Raw genomic sequence first — 22881 nt, 5'->3', positions numbered from 1 at the left:
TGCAGTGCTTCTTTGTTGTTTTTCAAGCCCTTATCTGACATTGGCTTTATTATTGAAAGCGAAGGAAATATCTACTCTAAAAGCCTTTCCACAGCTGTTATTCCTATGACCTTGGACAGTTGAATCAATATTAGCAATTCTCTCTCAAAGAGTCAAACTAATATGCGCCTAATCTGTGATGACAAGAAGAGCTGCTCCATTGATAATCAATGAGAGGCTGCGTCTGTGGCCTGCAAGGATATTTGTTTGTGCTTGAACCCAGACACATTTCATCCAAACTATCTGACATCATTTGAATAATGCTCCGTTAAGGGTTCAATTTTCATCGGCCGACTCTCTATGCTCTCTCCTTGCAGGTCAAACCCAGCTGTAAAACGGTACCCAACGGAAAAATAAGCCCGGCAGCCAAACACAAGGCCAACGGCCTCAATAAGAAATCGTCAGCTGAGGAGAAGGAGAGAGGGAAGGAAAAGGAAAAGGAGGAGAGGAACGAGAAGGAGGAGAAGAAAGAGGAGGAAACATCAGAAGAGAGTCGAGCAGAGGAGCAGGCTTTCTTAGTAGAGCTCTACAAGTACATGAAAGACAGAGACACGCCCATAGAGAGGATCCCCTTCCTCGGCTTCAAACAGAGTGAGTAGGACAACTTATTCTCTTATTCCCTCACCGGCAAAAAAATGGAGTAGTCTAGTTTAAACTCAATAGTCTAATAGTAAAGTTTATGTGGATGCATTCGTATCTGGGTTATTTTAGAGATTCAGGTCATAACATTACCAGCGGGGTATCAGAGGAAAAAACACATTTAGGAACCAGAAGTACAAATACTTCATTACTGTACTTAAGTAGATTTTTCAGGTATCTATACTTTACTTTGTTTTTTTGACAACTTTTTACTTTTACTCCCTACATTTTAACACCAATATCATTACTTCTTTACGCCTTACATTTTCAAACAAGCTTGTTTTGCACACCACCTACCCAACATTGTAAGACTGATTTCAACCTATCAGTGCATATCACAGATGGCAGATATAACAAGACGGAAACACACAGAGATAGAAACGACGTGTTATTGTCTCGTGTCTGCAGAGCCCTCTCTCTGCCTGTATTTTCTGATTTTCAATTTTTGTTTTTGCTGCTCTTTTACCCGCTTCAAAATATTGGTATTTGAATAAAAAATGTGTGTACTTTCGCCACCTCTTGTAGGAACAGGCGTAAAAGTACCAAAAACTGTTCAAAATGTCCATACAAAGAGAGACAAAAAACACATTATTTAAACCCTCTTGTGCTTGGAGAGAACAAACAGAAGTTTCAAATAACAGTTCAGATATCAGAGTGAAGCAACACTCTGTAGGTCATTAAAATCCACACAGGGAAAAACCCAGCGTGGATTTTAATCAGCATCTCTAACCACATGTTATCTATAGTGCCCCCCTGTTGTGATCAGACGAGGAGGCAGTAGCTGCTTTATAGTCAAGTCAAGGGCAGACTTTGTCCTAACTATCCAGAATAAGAGAGCTTTAGGAGACGAAGTGGAGACGGCTGCCAACTACTGCAGGCATTACGCCCAAAATCTCTAAATGACACCGCTGTTAAACAGTAAAAAAAACACATTCAATCTGCGGTAATAATAAACTAGAGGAATAATTGTCTGTGTTGAGAAAAATCCCATCCAGCGGTTAGTGAAAGACTCCGGAGGCTCCCTGTCAGAGCACATTTTGGCTGCCTTTTATATAAGGAGAGAATATCTACTCACACTTGTCAAAGGGGTTTCCTGTGAAGGCCAAGAACGTCCTCTAACAGTGTTAGAGGAACATCACATGTATGGGAAACACGTCTGCCCGAGATGAAAGATTTCTGATTTAGGTCGGATGCTTAGCTTGCACTCGGTGTGCATCGGTACAGAAAGGAGAAACATGTACGTAAACATCATAAAGGGTGCACTCAGGTCTCCTGAAACTGCAAGAGGTGCGTTTGTTTTATGTGTTTGATCTCGAGGCAGAGGCACATGAGAACGTGGACTCTCATCTCAAACCTGTGGTTTTTCAATTGTACCTCTTTCTCAGTCTTTACTCAAGGAGGGAAATTTGCATTCATGTCAAACGAGCCAGGAAGGATTTAGCCGTTCACATCAGAACGTAGCAGGACAACATCTGCAAATTAACGAGAGGCAGGAGACGAAGAGAGACGTCTATTGAATTTAGCAGTGACAGTTTATAGCACAGTAAAACTCATTACTCTAAACCATTACATGAAGGTAAAGCTGTGGTCGCCTCGACTCTGCTAACCTCACCACGGTATTTTGACAATCCTGTCATCTTGACTGCCGACATGTTGTTGCTTAAATAGGTCATTGTGGTTGAGGGAGATAGAGCGAGGGAGTGCAGAGATAGAGAGAGTAAGACGGAGGGAGAATTACATACCCGACATGCTTTACTTTTAGTTGGCATTTCTCGGTTTGAGCTGAGAATAAAGTCGAGGTCCACGCGCCAACTGTTTTACATACAGTACATGCTTTGAATCTCAAAACCAGACACATCATAAGCAAGGCCCTCATTAAATGGTGAAATCATGCTGTTTAAACTTCGTCCTTGGCAGCGAGCACGCATCAGCACATGTAAAGAGGAGGGAAAAAAAGGAAAACACATCATAATTAATACAACAAACCCTCAGATGTAATCAGGCGCCGTTTTCATATTCTTCCCTTTAAACTCGCTACAAATGCATTAAAAGATCAAAGAGCCCGCTTTCCTGTAATGGAAATTGAAATTATGTTATTTTAGTTGCGTTTGAGTAATAATCTTTTTATGAAGTTCTCTGGAGTTTAACAAAGCAACAGATGGTTGAATGATTTACCAGACTTACCAATGCGTTGTTGGCTGGGCTACTAAAATATCCATTTGATTTATCCCCCAAAGTAACTACATCTGATATATCGAAAACTGCACCTCATCTACGAGCTGTGGAGTCGACTTGATTTTGATTCAACCCAGCAGAGAGATATGAACCTCAAATGGCTCATAACGTATTTCAGACTGAGTTTATTCATTTTGTTGGTTTGTTTTCCTGCCTCACTCTCATGGTGAATTTATATTTTACTCCAGGGTTTGTATGCATGAAACATCCTTGAGCAAAGGTGCTGATCTGAGACCAGTCGACCTCTTAACTCCACGTCTGTAATAATCACAAGATATTCAGTTTACAAGAAGCTGGATGCTGGAACCAGAGATTTTTTAATGACATTTTTGCTTAAAAACAGGCTTAAATATTAGTCTATTGTGAAAGGAGACATACCATAATAGGTCTCCTTTAACATTTAGCGTTGCTGCTAGCAATAATTGTCTTTAGCGATTGATTTGCCATTTTCTGTCTTTCAACCGAAATGCACAGCATGTAATTTCTGCCACTAGGTGTCTCTTAATTGAAACTGAACAAAAGACATGGGTTGCGTGGGTTCATGGGAGTTGTTGTCTTCAAGTTAAACAACTACAGTTGCCGATGAGACTCTATCCATTTGGCTCCGGCAGAAATGTTCAGTGAAGAGGTTACGTCTCATCACGTTCGCTGACCTCCTTCCTCACTCTCTTACTCTCTCCCCTGGAAGTTATAACGACAGGCAACTAAATGAAACACACTGTTAATTTGAACAAAATTGCAGATTTCTCAGGGTTTGAACATTGTTGGAAACATTTGGGATAATGTAAGTACACAACTCAACAAAATAGATAACAAAGGCTTCGTCGTTTATAGACATTTTAATGCAAAAATGTTACATTATATCTTTAAACAGTAGGAATGCTTTTCACAGCTTCCAATGTAATGTCTTCAAATGTCTTGCTTTGTGCGGCCAAAAGTTAAAAACCACGATTATTCAATAAAATGCTTAAAAAAGCCCCATTTTCACATTTCAGGAGCTTGTTCCAGAGAATGTGTTCAACATTGTTCACTATTTCTGCCTTCAACAAATTACTGAAATGATTATAAAAATAGTTGCGGATTATTTTTCATTCGATCGACTAATCTCTTAAGCTGTAACACATTTTTCTTTATTTCCAACACCTCTCGGGAGAGTTTCCTCAAGATGGCTCTATTCAACAATCCTTGATTGACTGTTTTTAAAAGGAAAATGTGGCTGTAAATTACTTCAGTAAACCCATTCATACAGGCTGAATGCACAGTAGCACCTGAATGACAGGAAATGACAGAAAATAGTCGGCTGGTGCATTTGAGGAGCGTTACAGTCAGAGAGAAAAAAACAGTTTTGTGCCGCAGTTTATTCACGCGAGCTGCTGTCCTTCTATTTTTTATCACTTGGTTAATATTGACTTTGCTGTACAGCTGCTGCCATTGAAGTTGTATGGGTGCAGTAGAGGTGGTGAAAGAAATGAGAGAAAGAGTGGTCTGAGGATGAATACAACAGGACTAGTTGTGGTTACAGTCTGAATGCCCTTGATCTGCAAGATCAACTGCTAACTCTCTCTCTCTCTCTGTGTGTGTGTGTGTGTGTGTGTGTGTGTGTGTGTGTGTGTGTGTGTGTGTGTGTCTTGTGTGTGACTATTCCAGACTCATGTGTGCTTCACTGCTTGGGCATCAGCATGTGATTGTGAACATCAGTTCCAATTTGTCTCCCTCTTTCAGCCTTGTTGTCTAATTGCCATGCCATCGGTGTGTCATTGAGGCTGCATTGTGTTCCTGTTTTGTCATCCTTATCTCAGTGATAATTGCCCCTGCCAAATAGAGGGGAATTAAGAAAAGAAATTGCTAATGACAAGACATCTAAGAAAAGGCATGTTCGCTCATTTCCTTTATCTGTTCTGTTCCCTCCCTGTCCCGTGTGCTATTGTGGTAATTACAGTCGATGCATAACAAGCTAGTTAAATAGACCATCTTTCTGTTTCTACAGTCAGAAAGCACAATACGCCGGAGTGCTCAGTTCAAACAGAAAAAACCTACCCAGCTCCCTTTGTTATTCCACCCGTGCATTGACAACGGTCGCAGAGAGGAGGGAAGGAAAAAATCAATGCTGTCAAATGCGGAGATAGGAAAATGTCATTTTGACAAATGCAAGGCTTTGTGTACGCACAGATTGAATTTTGATGGATTTCTCCCCAGGCGAGGCCTCCTTTTCTTATTTATAGGCCTTCATATAAAAATGTTAAACAATGATGTTACAGAAAGCAAATACAAATGTCATTGGCACAAAAAGTCCTCCAATGAACCTGTAGTTCTTTGTTTGTGCAAAATATTTTCTTTCAAAGACAGACAGGCATTTGAAGCCTTTCTGAAAGCATAGAAGGCTATTTTTAGGAAAATGTTACACAAGACTTGTATTTTGATACGGCCTGTCATGGGGTATTTGCATGGGGAAATCAATGCAAATGAATTTGCATTAGTTCAAACAGAAGTTTGAACATATTGCCAAGCGTTTGATGCTCGTAATGGTTTTCATTCATACCTGCAGGCTGCAACTGAGGGTTAACAAATCTCTTTGTCAGGATGAAGCATATGCTGTATTTTATCACATTGTGGTGACTGTACAAGTACTCAATATTCATTTGCATCCTTTCAGTTGAAGTGCAGTGTTGCTTTGTGTGAAAATGATGAAAAGCTGTTTTCATTTTGTAGATCCAGGAATATGTAATTACTATAGTTGCTTGAGATGTTCCCATTAAAAAAAACTACATCTATTTGTGTGCCTGTCTGCCTGCCTGTCTAGCTAACTAGATACCCACAGTACCTTACTTAAGTACCGTACTCAAGTTTTTCAGTAGGGACAGACTTATTATGGGTGCCTATATTCCTCATTTTTCCGATTGCCGATAAATTAAGTTAAAAATACAACACAATAATACATGCTCTGTCTGTCTGCAGTCACCACTCTGTGGTCTCACTCAACGCCCCGCCCGCATCACTATCTGATTGGTAACAGTCTATTGACACTATTGAATTATCTGAATATAAGTAACTAAAATAACTAAAGTTATCAAATAAATGTAGTGGAGTGGAAGTATAAAGTATAAAGAAGCAGGAAATGAAAATATTCAAGTAAAGTAACCTAAAATTGCACTCAAGGAAAGTACTTGTACTGACAATACTCTAAATGTAGTTAGTTACATTCCATCACTGGTTACTGTAAATGTTGACACTGAGATTTTTGTTTTTACTGCTAATGTATATCAGCTCCAAATATCAGTTATTAGTCTCCTTGATTACTAATAATCAGTATCATATCGGCCCTGAACAAACCATATCAGTCGATCCCTATACTTGAGTGTGATATAAAGGATTGTGTATGTATGATATTTATACATTTCAAAAGGAAATATTTTACATATTACTCAAGTACATGTACTTCCATACTATAGTTATCATAGGTGCATTACTTTTGCCACTTTTACTTTACATTTTGCGTATTATTTTTTGTTTATTTTGTATATTTTACAGTCACTACAGCATTGGTTTATTGTTCATTCTGTACATTCGTTCATCTTTGTGTATATCTGTATGCACTTAACTACTGTTTGCACTATTTAGTTCAAGGTTAATTTGCATTTTGTTGCACTAATGCGTAACACATGCAATGGTAATAAAGATTAATATTTTTTTAGAAAATGTAGTTCATTTGATTAAATTTATTTTCCATATTCACTGTATAACAGAGCAGAACTCAACATATCATGATATGACATAACATGACGTAACAAAACATGACACAACGTGGTGTGACATAACATAACACAACGCATGACATGACATAAGGTTGATGGTTGATGTGTTGATGCATCAATACTAATAATCCCTATAATGTCCTTAACAATAATATAAAACTCTGAAAGGGACCATTCTGCATAACCAGTACTTTTACTTTTGATATTTAAGAACATTTTGCTGGTAATAGGCGAGGAGAGGCAATTTTATGAATGAACCACCATTTAGACAAGGCAATTCAAAGTGGGTATAAAAATAATATATTAAAAATGAGTCATAGACATTTTTAAAGTATTTTTTAAAAGACATTAAAATCAAAAGCGAGCAAATAAATAGTTAGAAATTACAAAGAAGTTACGTATTTAATTAATTAGTAAGCCACAGTGAACAGTAATGTTGTAAGCCCTGATTTAAATGAACTGACAGTTTTAAGAGACCTCAGGTATTCAAGAATCCACAGGTGGGGGAGCATAGAAACTAAAGGCTGCTTCACCCTCCTTGGTATAATTTAATGAAGGACTTTAACTCGTAATGACATATTTTTATTTTTTTGTTATTGCTTCTTTTTCTTCACTACAGGATCTAAATACTTCCTCCAGCTGTGTATTTATTTCCCCCTCTCTGGTGTAATGACTGTATATGACGTTATGTGTTTCAGCTCAGGTTCTTTCCCAGCATTCCTGACAGTCTTGTTTGTCTTCTGTCTCCCACAGTCAACCTTTGGACCATGTTTCAAGCTGCTCAGAAACTCGGAGGATATGAGTTGGTAAGTATTCACATGTGTGGCAGTATATTGCTCTCTTTCGTCAAGGTCCCTCCCATCTTTTCTTCTATTTCCCCCTCTTTATGCTTCCCTCCCCTTCTGCTCTCTTTTTCTCTATTATCTCGTCCTTTCCTCCCTGTCTTTTTCTTTTACTGCCCTCCTTTTGCCCCCTGAGGTCAGTCACTGTTTTCCCAAGAAGAAAGTCTTGCTCAGAGCCACATTTAGCAAAAATGATGCTGTTGTTTCAAAACCCCCTCGGAGTGGAAAACACATGTTCCTCCTACACTGGTCAGAAGGAAATTGGTCAAATCGCTCATTTTTTCCCATGTTGGAGATGAAATGCACATATGTACCCACAAATGCGCACATTGAGCGTATGCACACACACACACAACTGTAGTGAGTCAGAAATAAGCGTGTATGAGCCATTTCACTTGGCAGCTTCACCTGCCGTTTGTTCATTCACTATTCATGTGCGACGTGTTTCCAAAGTGAAGTCAATGTTTGATGTTAAGTCGTCAAGTGTGTTGCTCATGCCTGTTTCTTCATTAGCTCGCTGGTATAATGTCATTCAAACAGACAGCCAGACCAGACCATAAACAGGATACAGCTCATATAATGGGGGCTCATATCCTTTTAAAACCTCTCATATCTGCTGTTGATTATCTCACGTTTCATGTCGAGGCTTTGTTAGCTCTGTGGCAGCCCGGAGTTTTGTGTTTTTGTGTTGTAGTCTGTCATCTGTTATGGGATACGGGGTTATAGCAGGAACAACTGGCTGCATGATGTTAACAGAGCTTATTATGTTAGAGAATTGAGTGTTGAGGATTCAATAACTGGAACATCATGACTCAGTAACTCCCCAAGACCTCAAAATGATGTCAACCACTTATGTTTTTCTCTTTGTTTCTTTTCTATTCTTTCTTCCGCTCATATTTTTCCAATTTCCCTCACTCTGCCTCCATCTCTTTGTCTCTCTGTCTGTTTTCACTGCTTCTTATCGCTCTTTGTCTTCTCATCCGTCCCTTACAGATCACAGTCCGCAGACAGTGGAAGCACGTATATGATGAATTGGGCGGGAACCCCAGCAGCACAAGTGCCGCCACGTGTACGCGGAGACACTACGAGAGGTGAGTTATGGTGTTCGGCGGTTACATGTGACACATTATTGCTATGCGTGCACACATGGAACAGTTTGCACTGCCTGAAGTGAGTACACTCCCCCACAGCTGCATCAAATGTGATTTCACAATGCTTTATTCATAACATAAGGACACGACAAGACAAATATTGATCTTATTCAGGGGGAAGTCGATGCACTAGTTTGCAAATCACTCCTCACAGTCTCTCACTGTTATGGCATGCAGTTTTAATAGCATTAAGAAATATCCCTCATGGAGTTGAATGAATTCATGATGAGATGAGATTCAGTTATTTTCTTAAGATTAATTGATTAGTTGTGTGGCACTATGGAACCAATTATGCAGCAGACCCCACCCATGCTGCTCTACAAGCAGGCTAAAGAGGATTTAAAAGCTCAAAACGGCAGTAAAGTTTTGAATTATTAACTGACCTACATGGATACACATATATATACAGTATACAGTAACCCCCCGCTCCTCCGAATACGCATTTCGAGCTGCATGCAAGATAAAATGAAAACAGCAGTTTAATGTATTCATCTAATCATTCAGTCAGATACTGCAGCAGTTTGAACCTCCACATTATAATCACTCAGATGGAATTACCAAACCAAAGCAAACATATGGATATGATCCTCAGGGAGCTGTGAGGGTATTATGCAGGGGCGCTTGCACACTCTCGCACACACAAACACTTACACACACGCCCACTTTCCCAAGGTTAAACAAATGCCAAGTACGATCTTCCCAACAAGAGATAACCAGTCGCTCATGAGGCAGGTCATTCCTCCAGGCCGGCGACCCCTCTCCACATCCCTCTGGCTGCTGCTGGTTCATGCATCAGCACAGCTCAGGCACACACACACACACACACACACACACACACACACACACACACACACACAATCACACCTGTCAGTAATACAGAAATATGCCAGCAGTACCATATGAGGGAGCCGGGCAGCTTCATATTGTGTCAAGATTGCATGCTGTAAGCGAATTTGCGAGCGCAGGCAGTGGCGGCAGAGGAGGCTTTTCCAGGAAATTTGTGAAACCATAGGTGTGAGGAGTTTATTGTTCAGTGTGTAGTATTTGTACACAAGTTGATAATGTGCCTCTAAATGTTCTGCTGAGGGTGCTTTCAGTGTTTACACTATGTTCCTCAGGCAGGGGTGTGTTTTAAAGGAGGAGCTGCTGCCCAGTGGAGGTCCTTATTTATACTAATAATAGATGATGTTGGCCAAATATCATTTTATTGCAAAAGACAGAATACGTCTTTGATCCTTGCCTTGTGACTGTTTATCTAGCTTTGAAATCAGTATGATATCTGTGCCAAGAAATGACTTTGAAGCCAGATGAGAAAAGCTGTATTGTTCATCAGTTTATAAGGTGTAAACAGGGTCACAGGACGAATCCGTGTGGGGCGCGCTGAGGTGTGACTGCTGCTGCGCTGGCCTTTCCCTCTCCAGCCACCGAGAAGCAGCTGAGAGAAAATAATGCTGAATCAATACAAAGCAATAATATCCACACACTGCAGTGGATATCAGGCTGACAGAGAGGGAAGGTGTAAGAGGGAGGGGTGGGGGGTGATGGGGCATGTGTGTGTGTGAGAGGGAGAGATCAGCTGAAGCTGAGCAAGTTTCCATTCAGGGGAATAATTTTAGCTGAGCCTTGGTGTTTGGGCTGCTTGGAGGGCAATTAGCTTCATTGTATTAACTCAGCAAACACGGCCATTCTCTCCGCATGATGAATGAGGCTGTTTGTGGGCTCGCTGAAGTGTGTGTTTGTTCCCCAGAGGCGTCTTTGTTTCCACCTTTAATCATTAGTCAATGTGCTACAGAAATATAATTCACAGGAAAGAATGTACAGTGTACAAACTGGAACAACACTTATGTTTTCCTCTTCTCTCAGAAGGATCGCTTCTGATTTGTCTCAGTGGGCCAACGAAAGGTAGAGCAGGAAATAAACAGTCTGAGGCTGGCAGGAAGAGAGGAAACAATATTACAGGGCATAATGGTTTAAATTAAATGGATATTCTTGGCTGTCTTGGTGTTCTTCGGGTTAAAGATTGAGAATATACACAAGCATTCAGCTCGCATTTTAAATTATACACATTATCCCTTTACAGCCCTAATGGTAAAATCATATGAAATGGTTTCCTAGGAGATGTTATTGTGAAAGATGGAGCCAGAGGCATAATCACTGTATTTATGCTGTCCAGGAGCAGGTGGTAATCACTGGTAGTAATGGAGTTGCATAGCTGGAATTGAACAGGAGATAACCTCAGCTAATTGTCATTTTCAAAAGTTACTGTTTTTTAGTCGCGTAGCGGCGTTCATTAGCGCGCAGGGGAAAAATCAATGCAGAAACGTCCAAGCCAAGGTCTGCCGCTGCAGCTACGGGGAAGCTTTAATGATATTTATTTAAACCGTTTCCCGAGATTAGCTGTCAGGGCCCAGCGCTCTGAATTAAAAATGAGGTCATGAAAAAGATGGCATCAATAACCTTGAAATAGACTGCCTTTTGCTTCTGTGCTGTGCCATTTTCTCTGTGCTAACCCCCCCTCCCTCCCTCTCTCCCTCCCTCTCTCCCTCCCTCTCTCCCACTCCCTGCCTTGCACTTCATGCTGTTTCTTTCATTATACAGGTCAGCGCCTTTTAACAGCTCCTACATATTTAATCTTCCTGGTTTCCTACATGATCTCTTGTTACAGAAACATCACATTTCACTATCTCTGTTCATTTCTGCCTGTTACAGATTTTTAATACCTCACCATGCTTTGGCACTCTAATGTAATTGCACAACGGGGTTGGTATTGGGGCGGGAGGGGGGGTTTTGAGGGGGGGTATCCATGGCAACAGAGAAGCTATTTAGAATAATTTGCTATTTAAAAACTCTGAGGTTTTGGGCAATAGCGGAGAGCGCACGATGAGGGCTTTTTGGATTAGATCATTTCATCTTTAAAAGTATTAGATGTTTGCCAGATGTACTGTACGTCGAGTCTGAGGCCTGTGAAATATTCTCCGGCTCACATCATGCAGATGTGTGTTTCTTTTAAGACAGATGCACGCCTGTTCCAATTTTAGACGACTAGATGTTTTATTGATTCAGCCTTTATTCATTCCTCCTGGTATCGATGTTCCTCTGCATTCACTAAAGCTGCTCCCCCAGATATAAAAATACATTTGTTATACTCATAATTATGAGGAAACCTTGAAGCAGTCCTCACACTGAGAATTGTAATAGTAGAGATAGGCGAGAGGATTGTGTTTTTTATTTTATTTTGCTAGATGCTCAGTATCTTGCACTCGTCAGCATCTCTCTGCATTGTCCTTGATGTATTGCAGATACATCAAATGTAGCGCATTACACTTTAGCTTGCCTCGTCTAATACTGGAGCTCAAACACAGATTTCAATTACTGCAGTCTCTTGTTCTAAAGCAGAGGGTATCATTGGATTACAATAAGAAGCGTGAGGGAGGGAGTATCACCTACATGTCCTCCTTGCTTTTTATTTCCTGACCTGAGAGAAGCAGGAAGGGAGAGAGACGAAAACAACTCACTCAATATTAGGAAATAAAGTTTGAGAGAAAAAGTTTGACGATGAGAGCATGGTGGCATTTTGTCTGTCAGCATTCCTTAACACACTATAAACAATATCTCAACATGTTGTCTGCATCAAAAGCTTGGCCAAATTCTTTGTATAGCCATGACTCTCTTCAGCTTCAGTGGGAATGCAGCCAAAGAGCTGCATGTTCTTTACACTAAAATAGCAGGCAGCTATTTTAACCTCTGAGAGCTGGATGGTCTCCCCAAGACAAAATGCTTCATTGATTATTCAGGGATAAAACCTCCTTTTCTTTTTTTTCTGCAGCCATCTAACAAATCACAATATTGGGTAATTTCTTTATGCGTGGAATTTAATCAAAAGGTCCGAGGTTTCTTTCCCCAGTGGCAGTGAGAAATCACAAATTACCGCAGTGACGTGTGACAGGCAATTGGCTGTATGAGAATCTATTCAAGTCTACTGAGATTAATAACTAGTTCAGTGTAGCAAATTAAATTAATGACATTCTTTCGAGATTTCAGTCCACTGTAGGGCAGCGAGAGGGAACATATGCTGTATATTTGTGGGTGTTAATACTTAAGTGTGTCTTTATGCAGAAGAGTACTCATTTGTTTTAAACAGTTAGCACTCTTGGCTCACACCTGCTATAGCGAACATTTACTGCGAGCTGCAGCAGCAGCTAATGAGAGCAAACCCTGGGGGAACAGTAGAGGTCATTTTAAATCTGGTATTTTCAGACTTGACAAAGGACTTAAGTTTTTCATACATTCCTGTGCTGCCCTCCTGTTTTAACTGCATGAATGAGGGTCACCTCAAGTGGTTTGGCTTCGAGACAAAAGAGGGGCTTTGAGGCATGAATCCAAAGCAGAGGGACCGGCTACAATGTCTGTTTATCCCTCTGCTTCTTGGCATCTTGTCTCCCTCTTTCTCCTCAGCAGTAATTGTTTTCCCATTGCTGTGATGAAGCTTAATCAGTGCATTTAGATTTGATAAAGATTTGATTTTTATCTTTTTTTATTGTATTCGCTTTTCCTCACAGGCTTGTAAAAGTAAGCCATTTTCTTTTGTACAAATCTTTCTACAGCCCCTGGGGCTTGTCCACCAGCTCTTTAAATAGTTTCTTTTCCTTTTTTTTTTTTTTTTTTTTTTTGACGCGTGAAGCAGCTCTTGTGATCTTAACACAACACCAGTTAAAATTAATTTCAGCACGGATGGGAGGGGAAATTGTTGAAATGGAACAGCCTGCAGGCTTTTTCCACTTATTTGGTGACTTAGGCATTTCTTGGATTCTCGCTCACTGCTTGTTCCTGTAACACAAAACTCAGATGAGAGCAGCACATTGCTGGTAAAGTCACCTTGTTTTTGCCAAGTTGTGTTTTTCGGGGGGAGGTGCTTTGTGTGCAATCCATTATTTCAAAGGCACAGACATGCTTAGTTAACAGTTGTGGTTTGATGTTGAGGTTCACACTGTTATTGATTCTCAACATCAGTCAGATAAAATGCATTATATGTATATAGATAAATGAACCTCAGCCTTATTACATGAGATATCTTCTATCTCTGCTTATTCACCGTTTAATCTCCTCACTGCATATTTTTAGTTGCTTGTTATCAACGTGGAAAACGGCTGCTTAAACAAAAGCCGAGTGATAAATTGGCATGAGAGGAAGTTAAGTATTTATTGACCTCATAAAAATGTTGCCTGTCCTGCCTTAATGAAATTCTTTCCTGGAATCTCTCAGTGCAGCACACGCCCCCCAGTGGCTTGAATTATTAACTACACCTGGCTCCCTCTCAACTAATGCAGTGGCTGCCAAGCTCAACCCTTCCCCTTCCTTGGAGGAAATTGCTACTTATATAAGTGGTATTGTATTATGAGTGCTATATTACATGATCATGACTAAGGTATATATACACTGCTTGAAATTACTCATTCACACTAAAGGGCTCTATGATGATTTTCTTTGAAACGTGGAGTTAAAAATGGAAAATGGAGTGAGTGCCCTGTAGCTTGAACCTTCTTTGCTTATTCAGCCTGTGTTGTAAATTTACATAAAACCTAAAAAGGTGTATATTTTGGAATTGAAAGTCCTGCTTTTCTTTTAACAAGCTACACTTTTAATCTTGTGTTTTTCAAGCATAATTAAGCAAATAATTCTGACAATGTAATGGAACTTCCTGAGGCTGATTTTTGGCGTCCTGGTCTTTCCATTTGGAACTATTTAAGGCTCCAGTAATTTCCCGGGCTCAGCTCTTACATTATCCGGGCCTGCGACACCCCAACCCCCACCCCATATTGACATTCCATAAAGTTGACCCGGGCCAAGCAGTCGTCTCTTTCCCACAGATCATCGTGATAGTCAACAGTGCACCCTGGTATAATGTTTATATATGCCACTTTTGCAGCCCTTTGATCACTAATAAGAAAGCTCATGTTTACTATGCCTTTACCAGCCTAAAGAACTCCAATCCACTGTTGTATAATGGTAAATCTATCTGCCCTAAAGCCTGAGAACCACTTCCCTGTTTGTAATAAATACCACTGCTGCTATTTTAAAGCTTAAAGGACTGCATGATTTTATCTCCTGTTTTCAAGGATTCTTCATTCCTTCATTCACAGTCATTTTTACTCTTCATTAACATGTCATTATCCCCTCTTTCACTCTCTCTTTCCCTCTTTTTGTTTTTTCCTTTTGCTCTCTTTTCTTCTCTTTCACAACCCCTTTGCTCTCCGTCTTTCCAATAAGTCACATTTAATAGTACATTTCCTTTCTTGGCCTGGGGCCTGGTGCCAGACCAGCTGTATGAAATGTAGTTTCACCGCTTTCCCTGCCAGCACTTTTGTTCAGAGGAAAAATAACAAAAAATCCCACAGAGCCTCTTGAACTCTCTGAGGCTTTTTTTCTTCCTTTTGAAGAGGAGGCGAAACAGCTCTTGATTCATTGTTTGTTTTACCGCCATGTCCCTTAAAAGGAATACTGCAACCGTCTCTTGTCGTTACACGAGAAGACCTTATTTTTTCTCATGACTGAGAAAGTCATGTTTCTGTCTGGCTTTTATGGATTGTTATTGTGAAAAAAAAAACCTGACAGAGGAGCTGGAGAGATTTTCAGAGGAGCTCTATTGAAGTTCGGAGTGTTGTAGTTTTTCAGTTGTCTTGGTTTCCTCTTCCACACTGTTTCTTATTTCTGGTCTAGTGCCAATTTCCATTTTCTTTACAGAGCAATAAAAGTCTAAAAGTTTCCCTCGCTGGTTTCTTCATGTCATTATTTTACACATGGGTATTGTTATGTTATCCAGATCTTAATGTTCCCATTAGTTATGACATCAGATACGGAAAATTGACTTGGGAAGTAGTCAGAAGAGAAATAACAGAAGTCGAAAATAGCTGAATGTTCCTTGTCACTTCGTGTGGACTTAATTAAGTTGGAGAACACGCAGCTCTCCTGCATTTAATCACGTCAGAAACGGACAGTGTGTTTAAAACTTGAGACTACTGTTACCAGCTGAAATCTTTTATTACTGTAACCACTTCAAGGGCTTCTGCAATTAATCATATTATTGAATGATAGACACCCTGAGGTTCCTTTTAAACAATTTGACTTCAGACATTTTCCTCCATTGTATTACCAACCACATTAGCTTTACACACCCACAAACACACACATTCTTCTCTCTTGGTTAAACTAATACCAAATGTGATCCGTCTCAGCAGGAGATAACTGGTTACTCACATTCTCACACTCACTCTGGCACCAGTCTGAACCTGGATTTCCCCTAAACTAGATTAATTACAATAGGATTGTTAATGGTTGCCAGGTATTAAAACAAGGAGCTTTTAAAGGGAGGTATTTGATACTCTGCATGCCTGTGGCAAAGCTGCAGCTCAGTCTGTTTTGGGTATTATCAAACAAAATACTCTTCTTTCTACTCTTTTGGTAGTTAATGAGGTGGCTCCCTTTAGAAAATTCAAATGTGTGGTTTTATTATATTTTTCAATCTGAAATTGTTGTTTGACTAAAAATTTATGTTTGTGTGCGATGAACCAAAACATAGATTGGTAATTGTTCCTTGCAAGCATGGCGTGACATAACATGATCACACCACAAACTCATCTGTCTCCCTCTGCCTGCATTCTTCCTCAGGCTCCTCCTCCCCTACGAGAGGCACATTAAAGGCGAGACGGACAAACCCCTCCCCTTGGCCAAACCCAGGAAGCAGGAGGTGGGCCAAGAGAAGCCTTTAGGAGCCAAAGCCAAAGGAGTGGGGGCCAAGAAATTGAAAGGCCCCAACCCTCCCAAGCCGGAGTGCAAAAAGGACAGAGGGGACACGGTGAAAGGCCAAGAACAATCACAGGTCAGTCACAGACCTCTCCCGACTGCTGCCTCATCAGGATTGCCTCTCGCTCTAAATTCAATTTAATTTTAATCTCCTTGTGCTTCACCTGCTGTTGAGAATTCCTGTTGTCTTTGAAACTGCCAACTAATGAGAAAGTATAGGAGTTAGGGGAGGGCAGTCTATCAACATTGTATCACTATCATGATATGAGACTATATATTGTCTTACTTTATAATAACCATCATTAACAAATGATAAATGTATAGTTAATTAAACTTGAGGTAATAGTAATTTCACGGTTGAAAAACAATAAAATGCTTTTATAACCATTTATTAGTAATTGTAAAGTAATAACATCAGTCGCAACTTCACAATAAACAGTTGCTCAATAAATGGTTTATAAACAATTTGATTGTTTGTTAACAGTGAAATAGCTATGAACTATAGTCTAATTAGCTAAAAATTTGCAATTTATTAAAGGGTAACTGTGTTTACACACTTAGGGAGTACAACTGCATATTTGTGCTGCAGTAGTAACCACACACTATGGTAGCAGCTAGCTAGCTAGTTACTGCATCTTCTTTTCTTCTTTTTTCCTATTTTATGACGGTTGGCAACCAGCATTAAGGTGCATTAACTTGTATTACTAACATGATGCCCTGATAGACGTGTCCTATTTCTTTTACTTTGAGAGCTAACTGTAGCAACTGTCGTGTTTCTAAATGCAGGACTCCATGGAGCAAGAGGAGAAGCTGTCTGAAGTCATCAAACAGGAGATATCTCTGTCAGATGAGCCAATTGTAATCGAGGAGGAAGAGCTACATGTTACCCTGAAAAAAGAGGAGTCTTTGGCGGAGGAGCGGCCATCGTCACTCCGCCCCAAAGAGCCAGACTGCAGAGCCCCACATGTCGGCCTTCCCCTGCATGCGGGGCCCGGTCCCCAGCCTGAATGGAGGCAAATCAGAGAGGCCCTCCAAGCAAAAGTCTCCTGTGAACAGCAAACTGAAGCGCATTTCATTCCTAAAAGCCCCTACCTGCCTCACCGTTGGGATCAGAACAAACCTCCTGGACTCATTGCTCTGCCTGAGCCCTCCTCCAGGGTCAAAGACTCCATAGAAAGCCACGGTGGGAGAGTGGGGAAGGTGCTACCAATGTGTAAGCAGGAAGACAGGGAGTGTATAGACTTGAGCACAGATTCCTACCCAGAGAAAGAAGACTATGGGGTCATTAAGAAGGAGTTGACCCAGGGCGCTGCACAGACGGCTGCCTACTGCAAAGCCAGCCAGGGGGTCATGTCTCCGTTAGCCAAAAAGAAGCTCCTCTCGCAGGTGTGCGAGTCCAACCCTTACTCCTTCACTTCTTCTCTTCAGCCTCCACCTCCCACAGCTGTATCTTCTCATCCTGTCATATCAGTGGCTGAAAGGGAGAAGGAGAAGAGGAAGGGTGAGGAGGAGGTGGTAGGACAGAGGCACGGGTCAGACATCCAGGAGGTAGCGCCCATATTCAGGCCATCAGTCATCCAGCACGCCCAGAGCAGCAAGCCTCACCAACAAGCCACAAGGGGCCCATCAGAGAGGAGCGCTGCAGGAGAGCTTTCAGAGACGTACAGGACGAGCCATCACCTCCAGCCTCAAGTCAATGCGCCGTGGCAGCCCTATCTTCCCCGAAGTCATGCCCAGGAAGGTGTGGAGAACGCCGGGGATTCGCTACTCCACGGCCCGGCTGCTCAGTCCCGGAGCTACGCAGGCGACTGCTACTCCTCCCCCCACCTCCACAGTCTGTACAGGCAAACTGAGAGCTGCCTAAGCCAGGAGAGGATGGCTGGCTTCCCCAACGGAGAGCGGAGAGAGCACTACAGCAGGGAGCGTGAAAGCAGCCAGGGCTTTGTCTGTGGCGGCCTGGAGCAAGAGGGCTTGGCCTACAGATACAGTGACAGGACTCAAACACACGCAGAGAGGAGGGAGGCTGAAGATGAGCCCAGAGACTTTACAATCTCTAAACCTCTCTCTCAAAGGGTGTCCTCCTTCTCCAAGCCCTCCTTCTGCAATCTCCCATATCCCATCTTGCACCAGGGATTGGATTCCCACCCCAAGGCATGCCGAGTTCCTCCTATGACCGTCTCTCCCCCCAAACAGAGCCCAGCAGAGTCATCGCAGCCATTTCCCAGCCCGAAAGCTTCAACAGATTCATCCCTCACCAGCCCAATTCGAGCCAGTAAGCGGAGCCTAGCAGAACCAGAGGGTGACGAGGTCCCAGAGAGGAAAGTCCGTGTAGTGACGCCCATCCACCCAGCTGGCGCAATCCGACGCAGCGACCCAGAAGAGCTAAAACCAGCTGAGCCGGCTCACGCAGTTCACCTCAACAACCATCTCCCCGAGGGCCACCCAACAACTACCTACCACGCAGCACCCTTCTACCCTGGCATGTACCCTGGCAGCCTGGTCTCACCAGGAGCCCAGGATGGTCTACAGCAGCACCCGGGCCTACAGTACCTGAAGAGCCAGTCAGCAGTGTCTCCGCTCGTGCCCCCGTTAGCCTTCCACTCCATGATGCTCCACAGGCAGCTGCTGGCCTCCAGCCCCAGCCCGCACCACTTCTACAGGCATCCAGGCGGGGCAGCACTGTACGGGGACCTGCTGCACCACCTGTACCCTCTCTCTACCCTCCCACCACCTCAGCTGTCCTCGGTACACCCCAGCACCAGACTGTGACTGTAACTTCTTCATCCTCAGAAACTTTTCTCAGCTTCTCTTTCGATCTCTCTTGCTCGGGGATTGTGGCTCAGTCGAAAGAAAACACTGATTATAAACTTTGACTGATTACAGACTGGTAAACTCATCAGTCAGGCAGAGTGAAAAAAATTCCATTCTCTTTTTTTATCTGTGTATGCATTTGTTTATATACTTTGCACTGTTGTTTATTTTTATCACCACTTACTGTATCTTTTTTGTTGTTGTCGTATCCTTATTTGCACAATGCTCGTGTGTATGTGCTCACAAATCAGTTTGCCGCTCTCAGTCACCATGCGTCAGGTTGTTGCTCTGGATGTGTGAAAAGTGGAGGGCAACAGAGAAAAGCCATTTGTTTACTGCGTCTGAGGGCTAAACTTTTTTGCTTGAAAACACTAAAAGTAACATGACAACGTAAATGAAATCCTTTATATAACCAGGAGTGCGTTCATCATCGCAAACAGCTGTTTAGCACATTATTACAGTTTAGGCAGCCAGTTGCGTGTTGCATCTGTTTACATGTCTCCACGCTGAAAGCTGCTGCCTGTTTGTGCCACAGTAAATCCACCTGGACGTTTTCACTCACCGCGGTGCTGCATAACATGAATTAGTTTCATCGTAACATTCAGAGGTGCTGTGTATAACAGATGTACTGTAGACTCACGTTTTACTCACTTCAGGTTTTATAGTATTTCAGTTGAGATCATACAACACAAGCAGTTGTCGTGTTCAATCTGTTGACAAATCATGAATGTTTTTTTTAGTTAGCCGTTTAAATTTTTTACTTTCTGAACTGAAAGTAATTTTAACCCCCAAAAACCCTTTGTGATGAGTAGACTGTAGCAGCTTGTTTTTGTCTGCAGGACCAGCATAATGAAGCAGCCGTCTGCTGTGGAATGCTCACCACAAGAAATCAGCATTTCATCTGTTTTGTTCTTGACTTGAAAAGCTCTTTTTTTATGTTGATGAACAGACTCTTTTATTCAACACGCTGAAAAGACTCACTGTATGATTTGATAGGAATGTCGTCACTTAGGATATAATTGCTTTGCAAATATCTGTGCCTTTCGCAGTCTTGGATTTAGAGTTAGCACTACAGTTGTTAAGGTTTATCTTCTGTAGCAGGGTAGGAATATCAATATTTACTGTCACTCTTGTCTGACATGCAGCACACACTCATACAAACTTGGCACACTTGGCTATCAGACACCAGACTTGATAGATAAGAAAATTTTAAATTTAAACATTTATGCTTCAACCTGTTGGTTAGTATTTGTGCTTAAATAAATCTATTTACTTAGCTTTACTGTGTCAGGCAGTCGATTATAGAAGAAAAGATTTACTGATAGTAGATATTGACACAGGTCTGGTGTCTGTCATCCGCAGGGCGTGTGTGCTCTGTGTTTTCTAACAGTGATGAAAAGGTAGCAGACTCCATAAAGTATGCCTACCGTGCTCCGTAGCCTGAGGTGTAAAGACAACACCTGCTCTGGCTTTCACAACCACTATAATTGCAATCCAGGATAGTCGAAATACACAGTCAACGCGTCTGGTGTTTCAAAAGAAGAGAAAAAGCTGTAAACTTTTATGTGTAGTTTTACTGAATACTTAGATTAAAAAAAACCCTTCATTTCTGATTAAGTACTGTACATTGCTGTGTGTAGGTAAAACTGGCATTAGTGCTGGCTCCTGTACAGAACATTCATACGGGATCAATTCATGACAACCCCTCTCTCTTGTCTTATTTTCTGTAAATAGCACTGTAGATAGTACCGCGTGGTTGTTATCATATAAACTGTTATAATCTGTAAATAGTATAAAAAAACAGTATAAAAGTCGGTTACACAATCGAGGCGTGTCCTTGCTTGCTCTGGTCAAGGTCACCGTGATCATGTTAGATTTAAACAAACACTACGATTTAAGAATTAGGATACTCTTTTTATTTGTTGTCCTTTCACTTTCTTTTCCACGTTGTTTCCATTAATGTGCATCCTGAAAGTGTTTTTGATACAGTAGCCATCTGTTTACCAATCACCCAGCTGGCGAGCAAGACAAAAAATAAAGACATTTTGTATGATATGACCTCCTGTATATTTAATTAAAATATTTTACTATCTATACACGCTTCCTCAGTTGTGTTATTTAACTTAACTGCAGATAAACGGCCCAGGCTGAATAAACTGATATTTAACACCAGCACTCTAACATCAATGTAATGTTTTTTTTTCCTGAGTAAATGCAGTGTGAATGGGGTTTTATTATTGTAATACCATTATCTGGCTATGAGATTCCATCCGCCTTAATCTTCACAACAGGCTACGTCTGGGCTCAAAGCCAGAGGAGCCTCTCCAGTATTTGCTGCAGTAGAGAAAATGTGCCTGTGCATGTATCTCTACGGGATGTGTGTTGGACTGCAATAAAAGCTATGCTTTGACTTTTATTGCCACCCCCTGGTAAACCTTTACCATGAAAAATATTCAGTAATACTACCAAGCTCAGCAAAAAATAAAGCAGCCACACCAGGGTAGAATGTAGGCCGTTTTATTGCAGATCAGCAATAATAAAAAATACACTTAGCTTCCAAGACAACAGAGAACAGAGTGAGGAGAAAATTGCACTTTTTGAGAGAATAACTACATTATTTTTTTTTTTACATTGCACTATATAAAAATTACTCTGTACTACGACAAGATTAATGTATTCCTACCAACTAGGACATGAACACAATACCTCTTAAAGTCTAAATAATTAATGTGCTAAAAAGGAACATTGATGACATAACAGTTTTATACTATATAAAGGAGTTACAGTACATTTTAATCAGATATTTACAAATTATTGCTGTCGTGTAGCTAACACATGAAAAGACATATTTTTGTAAACACATTGTAAAATTGTCCCATTAGTCTCACTGGATCAAAGTAAAAATGTTTTGTCCTTATTTAGTCATAAAGCAGTTAGTTACATTCAGATCATATGCTCTCCCTCAGGGGAAACATTTAACTCTACTGGTTGCAGCCTTCATGAGCGCTACACAGTTAATCCGTCATACTATGCAGAAATGTCAGCATTCACATTAAATGTCAGTCATTTTGATATGTAATTGAATTTTTTTTCTCTCTAGTCTGACTGAAAATGGTCGGGCGATACAGGAAGTGCAATATAATCATTGTGTGATCACACAGTTCAAGGTGTAACCACATCATCTATGAGGTTTGACCCTGGAACCTTCCCTTGTTTTTCCAGGCATATACAGTACATCAAAGTGATTAATACACACCGCGCATAGAAAACATTTTGAGCACACTGCTAATATTGAGCAGCATCCCCTTTTGTACAAACCATTCTCTGCTCTTTCAAGGCTTAAACTAAATCCTCCTGTAATCCGCCTCCCCCCAAATCTACATCTCCCCCTCTTGATTAAACAGAATTTAGAGGGTGAGATAAAAAAAAAAAAAGGGATTGTAGCTTTCACCATACGGCTTTATCTGGCCAGGAAATTTCAGAAGAAGCCAAACCTAATGTTTTGTACACTCTGTCTAATTATGAAGAACCTCCTTCAACATGTGATTCCTAAGTGGTTGAAATATTTAGTGGCTGGCACGATCCAATATGTTCAAAACACAAACACGAGGA

General features: G+C 41.2%; 1 protein-coding gene across 1 annotated transcript in view; it reads left to right on the top strand.

Moving 5' to 3' along the window:
* The window catches only part of arid5b (AT-rich interaction domain 5B), an 84778-nt gene extending 63415 nt beyond the window's left edge, over positions 1 to 21363 (top strand). The window contains exons 6-10 of the mRNA XM_073481747.1: positions 357 to 630; positions 7419 to 7471; positions 8501 to 8598; positions 16324 to 16534; positions 17245 to 21363. Of these exons, the coding sequence (XP_073337848.1) occupies positions 357 to 630; positions 7419 to 7471; positions 8501 to 8598; positions 16324 to 16534; positions 17245 to 19227 (2619 nt within the window). The 3' untranslated portion in view covers positions 19228 to 21363. The remainder of the gene's footprint in view (positions 1 to 356; positions 631 to 7418; positions 7472 to 8500; positions 8599 to 16323; positions 16535 to 17244) is intronic.
* The last annotated feature ends 1518 nt before the right edge of the window (positions 21364 to 22881 follow it).

The sequence above is a fragment of the Pagrus major genome, chromosome 15, assembly GCF_040436345.1.
Source record: "Pagrus major chromosome 15, Pma_NU_1.0".
NCBI lineage: Eukaryota > Metazoa > Chordata > Actinopteri > Spariformes > Sparidae > Pagrus > Pagrus major.
The sequence above is the reverse complement of the archived record's forward strand: the minus strand, read 5'-3'. Positions and strand labels throughout refer to the sequence as shown.